Consider the following 19,960-nt stretch of genomic DNA (forward strand, 5'->3'; position numbering starts at 1 on the left):
CATAATCAAATAGGCTTTCTCCCCGAAGTACAGGCTTGGTTCAACATACACAAATCAATAAATGTGATTCATCACATAAAGAGAACAAAGACAAAACTGCATGATTATTTTGATGGATACAAAAAAGACTTTCAATAAAATTTAACATCGCTTCATGTAAAAAAAAACTCTCAACAAACTAGGCATTAAAGGAACATACTTCAAAATAATTAAGAGCTATGTATGACAAACCTATACCCAACATCATACTGAATGGGCAAAGCTGGAAGAATTACCCTTGAGAACCAAACCAAGACAAGGATGGCCTCTCTCAGGACTCCTATCCAACACAGCAGTGGAAATCTTGGCCAGAGCAATCAGGCAAGAGAAAGAAATAAAAGGCATCTAAATCAGAAGAGAAGAATTCGAACTATCCCTATTTGCAGATGATATGATCCTGTATCTAGAAAACCCCATAGTCTCTGCCCAAAAGCTCCTAGATCGAACAGCAACTTCAGCAAAACTTCAGGATACTAAATCAATTTACAAAAATCAATAGTATTCCTACACACAAACAATATCCAAGCTGAGAGCCAAACGAAGAATGCAATTCCATTCACAACAGTCAAGAAAAGAATAAAATAGCTAGAAATACATTTAACCAGGAGATGAAAGATATCTACAAGAATTACACAACACTGTGCAAGTAAAATATAGATGAGACATACAAATGAAAAAACACTCCATGCTCATAGAATTAATGTTAAAATGGCCAGACTGCCCAAAGCAATTGATAGATTCAATGCTATTCCTATCAACTATCAATGACACTCTTCACAGAATTATTAAAAAAATTTTTTTTAAAAATTCATATGACCAGGTGTGATGGCTCATACCCGTAATCCTAGCACTTTTGGAGGCCTAGGTGGGCAGATAGTTCACTTGAGGCCAGGAGTTTGAGACCAGCCTGGGCAACATGGCAAAACCCTGTCTCTATTAAAAATACAAAAATTAGCTGGGCGAGGTGGCTCATGCCTGTAGTCCCAGCTACTCAGGAGGCTGAGGTGGGAGAATCACTTGAACTTGAGAGGCAGAGGTTACAGTGAGCGGAGATCATGCCACTGCACTTCAGTTTGGGCAACAGAGTGAGAGACCCTGTCTCAAAAAATATAATAAAACATAAAAATAATAAAATTCATATGGAACCAGAAAAGAACCCAAATAGCCAAAGCAATCCTAAGCAAAAAGAACAAAGCTGGAGGTATCACATTACCCAAAATCAAACTGCCAGGCTACAGTAACCAAAGCAGCATGGTACTGGTACAAAAACAGACATATAAACCGATGAAACAGAATAGAAAGCCCAGAAATAATGCTTCACCCCCACAACCATCTGATCTTCAACAAAATAAACAAAAATGAGCCATGGGGAAAGGACTCCCTATTCAATAAATGGTACTGGGATAAGTAGCTAGCTATATGCAGAAGATTGAAATTGGACATTTTCCTTAGATCAAATAGAAAAATCAACTCAACATGGATTAAAGACTTAAATGTAAAATCTAAAATGATAGAAAAACCCCAGGAGATAACAGGAAATACCATTCTGGAAATAGGATCTGACAAAGATTTCATGACAAAGATGCCAAAAGCAATTGCAACAAAAACAAAAATCGACAAATGGGACCTAATTAAACTAAAGAGCTTCTGTATAGCAAAAGAAACTGTCAACAGAGTAAACAGACAATCTACAGAATAGAAGAATATATTTGCAAACTATTAATTCGATGAAGTTCTGCTATCTAGAATCTATAAGGAACTTAAATTTACAACCAAGAAACAACCTCATTAACAAATGGAAAAAGAACATGAACAATTTTCAAAAGAAGACACACAAATGGCCAAAAAGCATAGGAAAAAATGCTCAACATCACTAATCATTATACAAATGCAAATCCAAACCACAATGAGATACTACCTCACACTGGCCAGAATGGCTATTATTAACAAGTCACTCTTTGGGAGGCTGAGGCAGGTGGATCACAAGGTCAAGAGATCGACCATCCTAGCCAACATGGTGAAACCCCGTCTCCACTAAAAACAAAAAAAATTAGCTGGGCATGGTGGCATGCACCTGAGGTCCCAGCTACTTGGGAGGCTGAGGCAGGAGAATTGCTTGAACCTGGGAGGCGGAGGATGCAGTGAGCTGAGATCACCCCACTGCACTCCAGCCTGACGACAAAGTGAGACTCCACCTCAAAAAAAAAGGTCAAAAAATAACAGATGCTGGCAAGGTTGTGGAGAAAAAGAAATGTTTATACATTGTTGGTGGGAGTGTAAACTAGTTCAGCCATGGTGGAAAGCAGTTTGGTGATTTCTTAAATAATTTAAAACATAATTACAATTAGACCCAGCAACCCCTTTTTTGAGTATATCTCCAAAGGAACATAAATCGTTCTACCATAAAGGCACATGCATCCCTTATGTTAATCGCAGTACAATTCACAATAGCAAAGACATGGAATCAACCTAATGCCCCTCAATGGTAGACTGAATAAAGAAGATGCGGTACATATATACCATGGAATACTATGTAAACATTAAAAAAGAACAAGATCATGTCCTTTGCAGCAATGTGGATGAGGTGGGGGCCATTATCCTAAGCGAACTTACACAGGGATGGAAAACCAAATACTGCATATTTCCACTTATAAATGGGAGCTAAATATTGATTACATATGAACACAAAGAAGGGAACAACAGACACCAGGGCCTATTTGAGATTAGAAGGTGGGAGAACTGTGAGGATTGAAAAACTATCTATTGGGTACTACGCTTATTACCTGGGTGATGAAATAAACTAGACCCCAAACCCTGCAACATGCATTTACCTATATAACAAACCTTCAAATGTACCACTAAACCTAATAAAAGGGTTTTTAATTAAAAAAAAAATAATAATACAATAAGGCCCAAATGGGTCAGTATCATTACTGCTACACATTCTGCATTCTGACTTTCACCTTTAGGTTTGGCCAGGCATCAGCTGTTAGTTTGAGGGTGATTGATTTGAGCAATCATGTAAGTATAAAATATTGTTAAGGCTACCCCACAAACTCAGTCATAACAAAAGTAAAGCAAACTAGAGACTGGTTGTACACTGGAAGAGGGCATAGACTCTACCCATGGGATTAATATGCTCTCTGCCCTCAAATTTAAACCCATACCAATGTCACAACATAAAGTTGGATACATAGTCAATCCGACTCAATAGAGCTTTTTAAAATGTTCTTAACTCTCATTAGAAACTGAAGTAGCTCACTAATTTAATGATGACTCTGAATGCAATTATGATAATTAAAATAGCAGCTTAATTTTATGCTGTCTCGGGGAAATGCTCAGCCCAATGGTTGCACATTCAAACTCTGAGCTACACTGGTTAATACCTTTGATTTGTACCACAAAGTAGTTAAATGTAATAAAGTTCAATTAGTAAAACTTACTGATTATGTGCATTCAAGTTGTTACTATGTATTTTGGAATGTGTTAGTTTTTACTATTAAAATAATTCCTAGCAAGCTCTTCTTAGAAACAAAAATAATACAGTACTATTTGTTAGGTTTAATGTAAAACTGTGCTAGTTGCTAGAATAAAGATGTATGAAATTAAGGTGTATCCTTCATCAAGAAGCTGAAAATTTCATGGGGTTGAGAAGCAGGAGGATAATACAATTTCAGTGAGTTCTAGGAATGAGTTTATGCAGAAGCCCAGAATAGGAATCAGCCAACTAAGAATATGAATGGATTTGTTCATGTTTGTGTGCACCCAGGCACATATGCATTGGCACACAACATGCGCATTCTTTTGTGCATTAGTATGTGAAGTGTGGGATGGGGTGAGGTATAATGGAGGAATATTCCAGGCAAAAGAACATACACACCTTGCTTTCAATCCTCAAGTGAGGTAATTGGGCAGGAGTTGAGAAGAAATGTGTAAGACTGGCAAAAATGATGGGCAAGGGCTAGATCACTAAAGAGTTCTGATGCTATGGTAGGAGTTACTAAGAAATTATTTTAGGCAGAGAGGAAAATGGGTCCTTGGGAAGTTTTCCTTTTTAAAGACGTTTCTTGTTTAGCTGTAAAGCCCAAGCTTAGAGCCTGGTGGCAACCTTTGATATGCAAATGTAGGCAATTAGAAACTGGGTCCACCCAAACACGGCAATTCCCGTGGCCTTCTTGTCCTTGCTCCATGTGTGGCTGGCAACATAGCTGCCCCCACATATCCTCATCTATGTAGAACATCACTGTGCCCTGCATTTGCATTAAAAGGCTAGGGTGGGAGGGCCAGCTTTTTTTGCAGGCTACGTGAATAACATGCCTGGTCAAACCAATTCCCCAAGCCCTGTGCCAAGCAGACACCACTTCCTCCAGCCTCTATATATACCTGGCTGGTTTCTGTCCAATTTGGGGTGTCCTCTTTCAGCTTTGGAGACCCACTCACTCTGTTGCTGTATGGGAGAGCTGCTTCTTCCTTCTGCCTTCTTCCTTCTTTCTTGCCTATTAAAGTCTCCACTCCTTAAAATCACTATATGTGTGTCCATGTCTTTTTATCTAAACTAGCATAAGGACCAAGAACCCTGGTGTTCCTCCACTCATTGGAGGCCAATGGATTTTGGAATTCATAAAAGAAAAATGCAAGTGTAAATCTTAATTCAAATATTTGTCTCAGTTTGGGTTTTGTTTTTACTACGAACTCAGTAGAAACAGTGTCTCCTGACTGCAAGAAATGTACTATTTACATGTTTTGTTTCACATTTCCTGTCTATTGCAATTAAATATCAACTCCTTCACTTTTCAATATTGGAGACAAAATTCTCTAACTGTCTGCATGTTTTTATAGATACTCATTTGATATTCTGTCATATTTTATCATTGTTCAACTCTTTTGTAATATTTAAGATTTCTACCTTTAAGAATCATTTTTTTGCGGTTGAAATATTTTGTTATGTAAGCTTATGTCTACTCAATTCCTAAGAATCGTATAAAAATGAGGAGCAAAAACTCTCCATGAACTCACACCCAAACACACAAAGACACAGATGTTTCCAGAAGTGTGGCGCCTGCAGACGAAGCTACTGGGAGTTTTAATTTAATTTTTAAATTTCATCCAGATGTCTGTTATATCCTAAATACTGGTTAGGTGTTCAGTTTTCATGTACTTTATAGATGTAAAATCTCCGGTAAAGAAAGACAGTCAAATACACACTATATATGCATACTCACATGCATATGCATTGAAGGAGTTCAGCAAATGCCACCTCAAAATATGTTGCTTTGGTATGCTGATTACTTCAGTAAGGCAACTGGGGAACAGCAAATGCAGGGGTGGGGGTGCTTTCCCTGAACTCCTCTTATCTGCCTAGGGATAGATCTTCCAAAAGGAACTCAGTTGTCATTAAGGCTCTACCAAGACATCTCATCAACCAGGGGAGATCTCAGGAGTGGGGACTGTAAGTCAGCATCACACCGGGACAGACTTTGTCACAGGTTATTACCTATTTTTTGAGGGCCCATTTATTTTCTCTCCAACATCATTTACCCTCTCCTAAGTTGCTTACATCCCTGCTTCACTCTCCCCTGTAAAGAGGATCTATAAGTTTCTAAATTCCACTGAAAGTTTTCCCTCCCTACAGGATACATAGATGTGCACATATATAGGTAAGGAACCCAGTTGTTCTAAAATTTTTGTGCGATTCATGGAGCAGTTATATATATAATATATCTAGGTCAAAACTTTTATTAGCCAAATATCATTATCAAATAGAATCAGTCAAATATCATTCATCATAATTTCCTCATGCACAACAAAGAACATAATATATTATTTTGTTACTTTTATGTCATTCCTAATGTGAAATTTATCATCACGGATTCACATACAAAGATCCTAGAACCACAATATTCAAATAAGGGTTAGCTTTTTCCCCCACTTCTGAATTTCCCTTCTCTTTTTCAATCTCTAAAGATCTGCTACCAGCACACTCTGCTAGCACTTATTACACATCTTGAAAAGGGAACACTTGATAAAATCTCTTTCTTTGACCAATCTGAAGCATGTCATGAGCCAGTACTAAGAAAAGAAAAAGCACTCTAGGCACAAATGGTCTCACAATGGTGCTTCAACTCCTGTGCCAAGATGTATGCAGTGGGTCTTTTATCATGACAGTTATTGTTCCAGGGATGCTTTGTGAGGGAGAATGGGTAGGAAAGGAAAGACCCCAGGAGTTAGCACAATTTCCACATTGATAAGAGGGGCATTTGTACACCACTGCAGCAGATCTATAAGAGCTGATGGAAATGTGCCCTTTTCAAATAACTTTATATTGCCTCATAAACTTCAACAGAGGTATAGATTCATAACCCACAAAAGCATTTGTCTATCTTAAAAGAAAATGTGCATCACTTATTATGAAGACGTGGAATAATAGAATACGTCAGGAATAGGCATTAAAGATAGAATCCTGCATAAAAATCAATATACGTGTATATTTGTATTCATGTATAATATAACCTATATACAAATATATAAGAGATATATATCTTTCTGAAATCAAGCCCAACTTGTATTTTGTTATAATTTTTAATATTTGCTACATTTGTTTGAACTCTAAGTCAAGAAAAGCAAACTCTTCCCACCTTCCTTAGTAAAACAGACACAAAAGCTAATTTACACTTGTACTCCACAGGAAACTATTTGCTTGTTTCCTGAAGGATACTGAGGTTGCTTTCTCCTTACAAACTGTAGTTCTACCACATTTATCATTTGTTCACTATTGTCATAATTTGGCTTCTATCTAAATCAAAATTTTTTAAAATGTGCACCTAGATTTGTCAGCACTAGGCCTGAGGTAAACAGCTGGTTCAGAAGGGTAATGTGCAGGAAACAAAAGAATCCTGATTTGTGACCTTAAAATTGACTGACTTTGCTATGAGGCTTTGTTCCCAGGGGTATTTGTTTTCAATCACTGACCATCATTTTCCGTCAGATATCTTCTTTATCATTAGAAAAGTATCATTATTACTCTAAGTCCCTGAACAAATAATGTGCATTCCAATAAACGCTTAGAGTCAATTATGAATCAAGAGCAAATAAAATTTCCTTTGCATTCATAGACCTTCTTAACAATAGATTCAAAAGTATTTTACTTTTGGTACCTTTAAGTCTGATGAGTACAACATCTCTGGGTTACAATTTTAAAATTAAAAGAGAAAAAGGGAAACTGGGTACAAAGAAGACTGAGTCATGAGTGAAAAGTGAAAATTTAAATTGTAATTAGTAGCTTTATCTGATGAATACATTTGCAATTCAGTGAGACTTGATAAAGAGAATTATGTAATAGAACCAGCGAGAAATGTTCTCAGACTTTACCAATTAGATGACTAAGGTAAATCCATATACTCAATAGGCTAATTAACTCCTGATTGATAGTCACTGAAGGGCCATTAGAAATGTCAAGTGCTCTTTACTTGTAGGACTAGAGAATCTCAAGAAACCAAAACAACAACAACAACAATCTCCTTTAGGGGTTAGACTTGATGACCTGTAATAAAACTTGCAACTCTGAAATTTGATGAGCAATATCACAGAATCCCCTGTTTTAATGAGAACCACTGTTCTTTCATGAAACCATCTATACACAAATACAAAAGTCTAAAAGTTTACCATGCTTCCATCCAAGAACAGAAACACAAAACTGATTGTTCCAAGTTTTAAAACTCTTGACTTATTATCTTTTGTATAAAAAGTACTCTGTAAACTAAAACATAAGCAAAATAATTAATCAAGGGAGTACTCAAGAGGCATGCCATCTAGCAACAAGAGAAGGTGAAGACAGAAAAATTCCCTTTAGCAAGAATATGATAGGGCAGCTAGAAAGGAATTGGTTCTTACAGAACTTTATAGGCAGGAGGAAGAAAAGTAAAAGACTTTTCAGAGTTTTAGAACTACAGTACAAGAAACAACAATGGAAAAACAAGGTGTGCCTCTGGTGGAAAATATTGCAGGAAAGCAGTAGAACAGAAGTTTGGAAAGGTAGGTTGTGATCATGGGGTCCAGTATAGAGGTACATTAACGATTTCTGAATGAGTAAGAGATGTGGTTTATATACTGTGGAGTATAACTGGAGAGTAAAATGAAGATATGGTTGTCAAGACACAGGTGTGGAGGCAGTTAGACCTGCATAGAGGCTAGGCCAAATGTATGTGAAAGACATAGATCTACAAAGCCAGGATGTGGGTAATAACAACATGTAAAAGCATGAACCATTCCAGGAATCGGAGGGAAGTGGACTCTAGCAATTGAATAGAAGTGAGAACTTAGGAGAGGAAAAGACAACTAGAAAGCTTTCAAATCTGGGAAGTGCAGAACTCAAAATAAATTATGATGGTCAGGATGAGGACTTTTTTTTTTTTTTTTTTTTTTTTGAGACAAAGTCTGGCTCTGTCGCCCAGGCTGGAGTGCAGTGGTGCGATCTCGGCTCACTGCAAGCTCCCCCTCCCGGGTTCACACCATTCTCCTGCCTCAGCCTCTCAAGTAGCTGGGACTACAGGTACCCGCCACCACGCCCGGCTAATTTTTTGTATTTTTAGTAGAAACAGGGTTTCACCGTGTTCGCCAGGATGGTCTCGATCTCCTGACCTTGTGATCTGCCCGCCTCGGCCTCCCAACTTGCTGGGATTATAGGCCTGAGCCACCGCGCCCAGCCTGTTTGTTTTTTGAACTTGTTAAGTATCGATGCTGGAAAGCCATCCGAGTAAGTGAGCAATGGGCCATGGAAAAGCAGGTCTGGACTTAGAAGGACAGGGCAAGAGAATCTTAAGACTTGTAAGCACAAGTGATAATTGAAGGAAACCATGATAGTGTTCAAATAGAGACCACAAGACTGAAGGAACAGACTCTTTGTGGCAATAAGATACAAAATTCTAAATAAGAACTAAGGCCATGCCTGACAAAGTTTAAGGCACACACCCCTACACGTAGAGAATAAACTATGTTCTAACTGTCACAACATTTTTCTTTTCTCTAGCAGCTTGTTTCTCTAGCTTGTTTACTGTTTGGGTGAGGGAAAAGGGACCAGATGGAGGAAGGTGAACAAGATGGAGCAGTCCCTATTGTTTCCGGGTTCTTCATCACAGATTTTCCCGCGCCCGGGAAAAGAACCAAATCAACTGAGCATGCGCAGAATGACGTCAAGCCGGGGACACCGAAATTCAAGAAGCCACTCCTACACACACGCCCCAAACTCCTCCCCTTCCAGCTCCCAGGCATAAAAGTCCGCTGCCGGCAGGAGCCGGTGTGACTTCTTCGGCCCCCCACATTCGTGGACCAGAGAACATCACCGGAGAGCGCCAGCGCGACTTCCCTGGCCCCCCACACCTGAGGACCAGAGAACCTCGTCTGAGAGTGTATGCATATTTGCAATAAAAGACTGCCACTTTCTTATGTACTTTGGCCTCATGTTTAATTACTTAGCTCTCCTAAATTAAGTTAAATTAAATTAAATCAAAACATTTACAAGCACTGGACTTAAGATAAGCAATATTGAAACAATTACAGCTCACTGACCACCAGACACTGCCTAACACTCCCTGACTTTTCACAAGCCATAACTATAGCCTTGACTGCACAAGAGACTGACTTCAGTAACTTTCTCTTAATAAGAGACCACTGGCCATGGACTGGTTCTGGCCAGTTTACAGAGGCTGCATATGTAAGTGCCTTCATGTCCCTGTTTCAGCTTTTGATTCACAGGACCTAATTGTAATTTACTTAAAGTCTCTACCCCAAAATGAACATGGGTCATATGTAACATGCATGTTTCCTTACTATGCATGCATACATCCTGTCTTTGTGAATATTCATAGCTCCTCCTATATCCCCTTGAATATGTATACTTGGCCAACTGTTTCAGCATAAATTCCTGTTTTATCTCTCCTCCCTCAAAGTACCTGTTCTGAGACTCTGCTGGAGGCTGTGCTTCCCAGACTGTCAGGATGGCCACCCTGCAGGCTATAACTCATTATAAGAAATAAAGCTCTTCTCTCCAAATCTGTAGATCTCATGATTTAAGTTAACAATAGAATGTTATACTATTGCTGACTAATACCTGTTTTGCTTCTCTAGAGGAGAATTATTCTTCCTTGCCCCATTGTAATCAGGCTTGGCCATGTAACTTACCAGTGAAAAGTGAGAGAAATATTACGTGCCAGTCCACTAAAAAGCTCTAAGAGCCTTTTTTCCTCTTCCATAGATTTCTCCAGCTAATGGTTGCTTCGTCAGCCTAGTCCTGGAGTTAAATTAAGATGAAAGAAAAACCACAGCTGATATGTAGTATGAGTGAGAAATAATTAGATATTGCAAAAGCCACTAGGATTTTAGAAGTTGTTTATTACTGCAATATAACCTAGCCTAACCTAACTGATAAACAATGTGAATGAGATTCCCTAAGAATCAAAAGTCAAGAAAGATCAGAGAATGACCTTGTACAGAACTTATTCAGACAATTCTGAATTTGTCATTTCATAGAAGAACAAAAAACACAACTTAGTTACACTTGCCTAGTTTCTTTGAGTATAAATTTTAAATTTTTGCTATTAATTTTTCTAAATAAAAAACTTGGTATTTAAAAACATTTGCTAGATTAGACAATTATTCTGACTATCTTTGGAAATGCTCTATGAAATATTCTGTGATGAACAGTAGCCACTCTTAACAATTTAGAGTGCTCAATATATTTTTTTAAAATATTACTTTTGCCTGTAAACTTTTATACATGTAAATTCACCAGCCTAACACTCTTCATTAGATCACAAGAACTAAAATTGTTCTTTAATGTTAGGAAGTGTGTTTTTGCCTTGAGATAGATGAACTAGGCATTCTTTCTATGAATAGTCAGTGGCTGATCACTGAATACGATTTTCTGCTCAGCACTCTAGCAGAGTGGCATAATGAGAGAGAGAAAAAGGCAACACAAAACCCAAGATCATAAAGTTAGCAAATAGGAGCTAACCCCATGGTTTAGATATATGTGTCACCCTCAGGCAGCAGATAAAACCTTATTATTTATACTAATAAATAATATATGACTTGAAAATTTAAGAGGAATTATTAATCAAAATTGTCTTTCTATCAATCAAGTAGGTTTACTATGAAAATTTAGTTTTTATGAGTATTCATTCTATCTCTTGTATTTTAGAGAAAACCGCCAAATCAATTTTCTAATTAAAGTCCATACTATTTCTTGCCCTTTTCACTATTGTTGCCCCAACCCTCTCCAGGGGTTCTCATTTACCAAAGTATGACATGTTTAGCATTTTTCAAAGGAATTAGTTTGGGTTTGTAAAATATATATAATTGGATTAGTTTTTTCATATAATTAGATTTTTTTATTAAAATGATTTGATAAATTAGTAAAATATGATTTCATGTGTCTCTATCTTTTATATATGGACAAGCCTACAAATCACAAAACATTCTTGTGCATTATCAGAAAAATTATATTTTTTTATTAAAAAATGCATGATCTTTGATTCTAGAGTCTTATCTACCTCTTCTTCTCCTTCTGCCAAGTATTTAACTATTCTACAAAATTAACTCAGAGTCCTTTTTTTTCTGAGATGGGGTCTCACTATTTTGCCCAGTCCAGTCTCAAAGTCCCAGATGCAAGGGATTGTTTGGGCCTCAGCCTTCCAAGTAGGTGGGGCTATAGCCACATGCCACTGTGCCAGGCTCAGACTCATTTTGTTTCAGAGTGGTACTAATCAGGAAGAGGAAGCACATAGTAATAAAAAGAACATGTAATTGCTTTAAGAAAACTCAAATTTGTTAGCCTAGATGCCTCAGGTTTATATTGCAATACAAATAGAATAAGGGTCTGTGAAATGGGTGTCTTTTCTCATAGGCAGTTTTGTGTAAATTCAGCTTAAAGAGAATTTGGCTCAAAATATCTGATGAGTGTGCTGGAACTCTCAGTCTCTCAACCTATATAACTTGCTTATTTGTTTTGTTTTTTCCTGATATAGGTCCTGATGGATTAGGAAAGCAGTCTTTCCTAATGTCCATCACTTCCTTCTTTTGGCTTTAGAATATTTGCACCAACTTTACAGACTTTACCATCTCTTCTGCTCTTTTGAAATTTTCTCTAGCTCCAGCTTGGAAGGGTGTTTCATCATCTCAACACTATTTCCACTGTTAGGTAAATTCTGGCATGTTTATGTTGTCTTCAAAAGACCAATGCAAAGTTTGTTAACATTTCAGCTTCTAAAAGGACAGAGCCTGGAAGACTGCCACCCTTCAAAGTTGTAAAAGAAAATACAATTTAAGGACCCTCTAAATTTATTATGCCAAGGGTAGTGGGGGGCAGGTTAAGCACTGGAGACTGAGTCACATAACATGTTTGCAATTTCTGCTTCTTTAGGGTTAATTCTCTTCCTCATTGTTCTTGTTCTGTAAATGACTAAGAGAGACCAGATACCAGACTGCCTCCCCCTTCCAATTAGTGATATTTGTTATAGATTAACTGCATCCTTTATTGTCCTGTACCCAAGACTAGATGGTGCAAAAGACCCCATAAGAATTATATCCTCAGTATAAAATGTTAAATATACCTTTCCCAAAAGAATAAGACCACCCCAACCAATGTCAGATTATTGTTAACCAAGCATTAAGCCTTATGTAGAAAGAAGTGTTGAAATTCTGTTAAACTTCCCTAAACTTTGTCGATAAAAATGATACTAAACTTCTACACTTTGGAATACTGACTTCCATTCTTTGGAATCTGTGTTTTCTGGGCAGCCACTCTCCAACTTTACACTTGCATAAACTCTCTTTAAACTAGATTCTGACCCTTTGGATTATTCTAGGTTGACACATTCTAGTCTCTAAGTTAAGAGATGAAGGTATGTGGTCACAACTAATTTACTTAACAGAGACAACACACTTGGGGGCTTTTCTTAAGCCAACTTAGCAGCTCTACCTATGATACATATATTTTTAAATGATGTGCATCCTTAATGAAACAAATATTTTCATATTTTAAAAAAGTCAAGATAACCCAAACATGAATTCTTGATTACAAAAGTCTAAAAGTAGAAAAAATTGGGAGCAAGGAAAAATGTCACTTTAACCCTTTACATCAAACTCATCTCTTTGTTCTTCCTACCTACTACCTTCTTTGCATCCAAAGGCTTCAGGATTTTTCTGCACTTCTCTATGCCAGATGCTGCTTTGGTGATCCCCCACTCATTCTCTTTCAGTCCTCAAAATAAAGCCTTTAGTCTTAGATTATTAGAGAAAAGACCAGTGCTTTCCCTAAAAGGTTTTACATCTAAATTAACACAATGGCACAATCCAGCTCTTGCCCTGGATAACAAAGAGGTGAGTATGACAAGCTTGTCTTTTTTTCCTCTTTAGTATGTGGTGGCACAAACTTGGCTATATCAGAGAACCAAACCAAAGGAGTGAAATAAGCCTCAGTCATTCAACAGACATTTTACTCAGCATTCACCCCATGCCAGACCAGGTGGCAGCATACAAAGATGAGACATGTGTTCAGGCTGAGGGAGGACACAGGGTTCTTAGGGAGGGCAGCATGATGCATCTACCAGCAATACCTGGGTAAAGAAAATACAAAATGCCATAGGAACTCAGAACATCACTATCCCTTACAGATTCACTTGCAGCATTCCCAATCCTTGGAACAGCCGATACGTGTCCAGTAGATGTTACACTGTGTAATAAGATTGTTGTAATCTATCCTATTCATTCACTCTTTATTTTCTATTTTCATCAATCATACCCAGAAGATTCTCTTTTAGTTAAGACACTACCACTGGTGATGATATGAACGTTTTCTCACCATTGCCATTCACATGGACTGGAAAACAATTGATGTGTAACAGTTTCTGTGTTCTAGAAAGTGATTTATTAGGGGTATATCCATGAATCACACAGGAATATTTTCTCTGTAGATTTTGAAAACCAGTGGTCTTATATTTAAAATGTCAGCTTAGGGAAACCTCACTAGCTTCCCCTATTATGAATAAGCTGGTCGTTGGCAGGAGCTATCCCAAGGGGCCATTCAGAGGCCATTATTTCACCGTGAAGACTCTGTTAAAAAGAGTAATTGGTATCAATAACACTTACCTGTGTTTGCAGAGGGAAGGTTACCCAGCCATAACAAGCCCAGTATCACACAGCCACTACTTAAAACAACGCAGTATTTGGAATTTATGAGAATAAAGCCTGTCTGTAATAATGCCCTTATTGGGGCCTTCGCGATTCATTTAGCATACTTTGTTGTGTACTCACAGTTAAATCAAATCTGCCATGCAGTTATAAGCTAAGGTGCTGCATACAAGATGCAAATACTGCACACTGAAAAGGTTCATTTCTCAAAAAGAGTTATGGGGTACATGGCTTCAAATGCCTTTTATGACTATTCCTCTGAAACAGCCACAGGACTCTTGCAAAATGCAAAATCTGGAATATAATTAGTGATTATCTTAATCTTATAGGGGTTTGGAAAAATGAGAGGAAACAATTACCATTATAGAGAAAGATGGCTCAAGCATGAATCAATGTGGCAGGCACATAAGTAAACAGACGTGGGGCTAGACAAGGGAGGGAACCCCCAGTGACGACGAGGAGGACAACAACAACAAAGATCATTGCTTAACCTGTTTTGTCAGAGCTGGTATTGATGGTATTGGTAGTGATGGAGGTGAAGGTAGTCTTTGCGCTGTCCTTGGCAGTTACAGATTTCTGCTTATTTTTCATGGCTTCCAGTGCTTTGAGCTTCTTGGCATGTTTCGTGCCTTTGTAGTGGGCCGCAGCCTGGCTCTACAAAGGAGAACAAAATGAACCATGCAATCAGGCTCATTTCTAAACTGGCATTCTCTGTATTACTGCAAATACAGACTCCCTTTCAATAACAGGTACCATTCGAGCTAATTCTGGCCGTGGCCAAACAGTGGGGTTCTATTTAGAATGATGCTAGAAAGCAATGGGAATCTAGTTCTAAAACCTCAGGATAGAAGGAAGAAATATTCTATTGTTTATCTTAAGAGAAATGTAGCTGAACACTGACACGTCAACAACATTTTCTTTGTGGGAGTGGGGAAAAAAAATAAGAATTTACACCTGTATCGTCTTTGTTCTGCCACAGAAGATGCTGGGCTCCCAAAGATTAACAAGAGCCCTAGAAAAGAGTAGCTTTCACCTTCTAGGCTTGGAAAATGCATTTTCTGTTTCTATAGTGTGTCTTATAATACAGTCCCCAACAGGTGTCTACAAGGAAAGGTTCACAAAACAGGGGAAGTAAGCACCCTGGAGACTGAAATTGAAGCTTTAGAGTTCAAAAGCAAATGCACTGCTTAAGTTCAAATGGAACATACAGAAGCTGGGCAATTTCAGATTCTTTCTCCCCGCTTCTTACCGAGGGTAGTCTGAGAAGTTCAACTTAGTGTCATTTTTTTCAGCACATGGATCTTTCACTCCCCAGTCCATTGTCAGGAGTTTCCAGTGTGTTTGGACTACCTAATGGGGACAATCCAATTCTTTTGCTTGGCCTTCTGATATATATATATATATATATATATATATATATATATATATATATGTATATATAGTTTAGAGTGATATGCATTTTCTCATGTTTTATTTTCTTAAGAGCATTTGTGTGTGTGTGTGTGTGTGTAGGGGAGCAGTATAGTGAAATACATTAATTGCCGGGCGTGGTGGCTCATGCCTGTAATCCAAGCACTTCGGGAGGCTGAGGTGAGTGGATCACGAGGTCAAGAGATCGAGACCATCCGGGCCAACATGGTGAAACCCCATCTCTACTAAGAATACAAAATTTAGCTGAGTGTGGTGGTGCACACCTGTAGTCCCAGCTACTCAGGAGGCTGAGGCAGGAGAATCACTTGAACCCGGGAGACAGAGGTTGCAGTGAGCTGAGATCACACCACTGCACTCCAGCCTGGTGACAGAGCAAGACTCCATCTCAAAAAAAAAAAAAGAAATACATAGAGATAGAAAATCATATTTAAATAAATGTATGTTTATTAATGTTTATTTATTGGGGGAGAAAAGACTTTGCAGTTGGTGGGTAGGGTAAGGGTGACCAGGAAGATTCTTAAATTAGGTTTTCCAGGTCTTAACCTTTCCAAATGTCCCCCACAAAAGGATATCTCAGTAGAGGATTATTCCTGTTAGATTATCCATTACTTCCCATTGCTTGTTTAAACTAAATATTTCACTTTGCCAAAAAATAATAATCACATTGTCCTCTTCATTACAGCAACTGTGATAACTAGGGTGTTGCAATATAATATATTTTAACAAATAATTAAATAGTCCACATCTTCATTTGCATCATTCTAGCAAGATATCCTCAAAGGACTAGGTACCCTTATTGAAAGAACACTGGACAAGGAAATTATATATTAGAAACAGTTTGAACAGAGAGCACACTCATGCATCAGTTACAAGTTTTCCAACAACACATAACATCAAAAGACATAGTGTGAGCCAAAATATGAAGTTAAGACATGCTATAGTTAATTGAGGAACCAGTGATAGATTGGATTAAGTTGATTCTACATGGAGAATGTCACTTTGAGGACAAAATTTTGTCTTTTATTTTTTCCCTGACTAATTCTCATTTTTAGTATATCAAGTCCTTTGGCCATAACTTTTGAGAACGATACGCTGTATTCAATTAAAATCACAGAGTAGTCGGTCATCTTCTTTAGGCATCTGGCTATAACATTTCCCTTAAAGCAGAGTTTCTCTTCTCTTTGCAAGTAACCCTTTCCTTGGTGATACAAGCTAATGTTTAACAGATAATATATATTAAAAGATGGGGGGTGAGATTAACTGTGCTATCTCCATTTATACCTCCAAAATATACATTTCATAGGTTAGATTCTAACAAATCTAACATTCTCGGTGACATTTAAAATTAAACAATACTTTGTTTTAACATATCATAGGACCAGGTGATTATCGCTATTTTTAAAATTAAGAAACTTACTACAAAAGAAGCCCACAAGTTAAGAAAGTCTTACACCAAAACAAAAACAAAAACAAAAACAAAACAAAACAAACCCAAATACCAAACAAACAAAAACCTCTCTGCACAGGCACAACCAAACCAATGCCCTCTAACAAGTGAAACAGCTCGGAGAGTTGCGGGAAGAACAGAGTGACAAAATGCCCAGAAGTTGATAGGCTCCCAACAGACACACTTAATATCTTAAAATGCAAAATAAGACAAAATGAAATGCATACTCGCTCGTTTATTGAATGACAGCACCAAAACACCTTGATAATAATTATTTTAATTATAAATTATCTGATTTAAAGGCAAATAAGTCTTTCCCAAATTAAAAATAAATAAATTATATGAGGGTCTAAGGCATTATAGATAAACCAAGAAATGTAGAATTTAGGAGAAAATGAGTATAGTGGGGTGATGGTTGCAGAGGACATCAATATCAATATGATTGTAATTGTGCAGGGTATGTGTGTTGGGGTGGAAGTGGGCATACAGGTTGGAAGGCTAATAGAGACAGATAACCCCTCTAGATATTTTAAATTTTCTTTATCATTGACTTTTATGTAATGTTTATAGAAATTATTGGACTGTTCCTAGATTATCCTACCATAATTTTTTCTAATTTATCTATAGTGACCCCATAACTCTAAGTCTACCTTGATTCAGGTATGCTGTATAACAGTGTATTCCCTATGTGAAGGCAGAAAACCCAGCCAATCTCCTTCCCCTTTAGGCCACTTGATAGATGCAGATAGACACATAGATACAAAGTAGATAGATTATTCATCCATATTTTATTTTTCTGTGACTGTAAAAAAGCTGCAGCCTAAGAAAGAATTTTTCTGAGAGATTTCTTTAAAGCACCAGTTGGCCTGGGATGTCTCTTTGGGCCTCCTCTGCTTTTCTTTTGAGCAGAGAAGTGTAGGATAGTTATACCATATACTAGCACAACAAATTCCCTATGAGATTGTGTCCTATTATTTATCAGCAATTTTCTGAGGCAAGTCATTCCCAGACACCTGGGAATTCCCAATACACATGCAAATAATTATTTTTCACAGACATGACTTCTAAGTTAAATAAGTAACTGTACTAATTCATTGCACCATATTTCAGAATTTTGTATTTTAAAACTAAAGCAGAACCAAGTGATCATGGTACATATGGATGTGAGCAAAACAGTAAGACTTGAGCTTTAACAACTCACTTTAATTAAACTGAATTAACTTTAGCCTAAAGCTACCTTCCTACCTATCTTAAATTTGGCCTAAACGTTTCTGCATACATAGTAAACTGTAACCTAACTTGATGTGTACACAGACTGTTACTTACTGTATAACAAGTAGAGGAGTCTAAACCAGTCACAGCAACTGAACTTAAGTCAACCACAGGCAGCCAACGGTTCAAACCAAGTTCAAATAGGACAAACCGGGAGCGTTAACCAATCAGGCTATCTCTGTACCTCATTTCTGCTTGCTATATGTCACTTTCCTTTTTGTGTCTATAAATGTTATTCAGGCACGTGAGAGCCCTGGAGTCTTATTAAACCTTTCCTGGTTCCAGAGGCTGTCAAATTCTTGTATTGTTCTTTGCTCAATTAAACTCTGCTAAATTTAATTTGTCTATAGTTTTTAACACTTTAAATAATAAGTGGAATATTAGCACATTGTGTTATAAAATCCACTATGCCAATCTTGAAATAGCACATGACACCATTAAATCTAATAAGTGTCATCCCAGAGGCAAGTGCTGACATTAAAGATATGCACACACGCGTTCCTGTAGAACAGAACACTATTTTAGATGTAATCACCACATTTTAGTCATCAGTAGCCAGCCACTTTTCAATCTTCAAATTTTATCTTCAATATTTCAAAATGGTTTTTAGTTGAAATGCAACTGAAGTTTCAGTAGATAAAAATAAGTCTTAATTAGCTAACATTTGAGAGAGGGGTTTTGTCATTTTGAAACATGCACATGCACATTTATCTCATTTGGCTAAGTAAGAAACTTCTGTATAAATTGTTATTGCCCTATAAAATTCACTGAGAAGTTACTCTTTAGGTATTTCTTTTATTCCATTAGCACCAATACCTTGTATACTTTTTACATCTCTTTTACAAAACATGTCTTACGCTTTTTAAAAACTCAGACATTTATTATAAGTATATATATCCAGTAACCATAACTAATTAATTTTCATGAACACAAATAATTTCAAAAAGAACAAGGTGGCCTTTTTAGCTTGTGATATTATGTAATTTTATCATACATTAAATTTGTATTAAAAGAAAATAAACATTATCACATTGATGGAATTCAGGACATGCCACCCCAAAATATGACTGGAGTGAAACTGCCTTTGCAAAGATTATGAAAGCAAGAGAAATTCAGCACGACTGACTCCATCTTGCTTATAACCTCACAGGTGGGCCATTTTAGCTCATTCCTGGGCGTGAGCCAAGCTAACCATGGGAGAAATTTAATTTATAGTTTAACATTGAAGCAAGGATAATAGTCCCTTCCTAAAATTGATCCCCACCTTGTTCAGGGCTGAAACCACCTTTGTAAAACCTACAAAAGGCCACAAGATTAGGATTATGGAAGGAACCTGAATCCTGCTAAAATGTAGGCTTAGTTACTATAATCCCTTACTGCACAGGAGTCATGTGGCCAGAGGTCATAAGATTTGTGACTTCCCTAATTGCTTCTATAGATAACATCACTATTGTAGAATCTAAAGTTGGTCTTTTGAGATGTTTTTCAGACTTTTTCATTCTGACAACTGAGGAACCCCACCAAAACTCATGACTCATGATTCCACAGGTCCTGTGATCCCCCACCCAGAGGAGGACTCATTACATT

The 19,960-nt window shown here is 37.4% G+C and overlaps 1 protein-coding gene across 2 annotated transcripts in view; it reads right to left on the bottom strand.

Annotated features, from left to right (window-relative positions):
* Positions 1 to 19,960, bottom strand: part of ZNF385D (zinc finger protein 385D) — a 986,291-nt gene that overhangs the window by 74,795 nt on the left and 891,536 nt on the right. For both annotated transcript variants that reach the window (XM_025377737.1, XM_025377738.1), the window contains one exon: positions 14,715 to 14,877. In XM_025377737.1, coding sequence (XP_025233522.1) covers positions 14,715 to 14,877 — 163 coding nt within the window. The remainder of the gene's footprint in view (positions 1 to 14,714; positions 14,878 to 19,960) is intronic.

Source organism: Theropithecus gelada, chromosome 2 (assembly GCF_003255815.1).
Source record: "Theropithecus gelada isolate Dixy chromosome 2, Tgel_1.0, whole genome shotgun sequence".
NCBI lineage: Eukaryota > Metazoa > Chordata > Mammalia > Primates > Cercopithecidae > Theropithecus > Theropithecus gelada.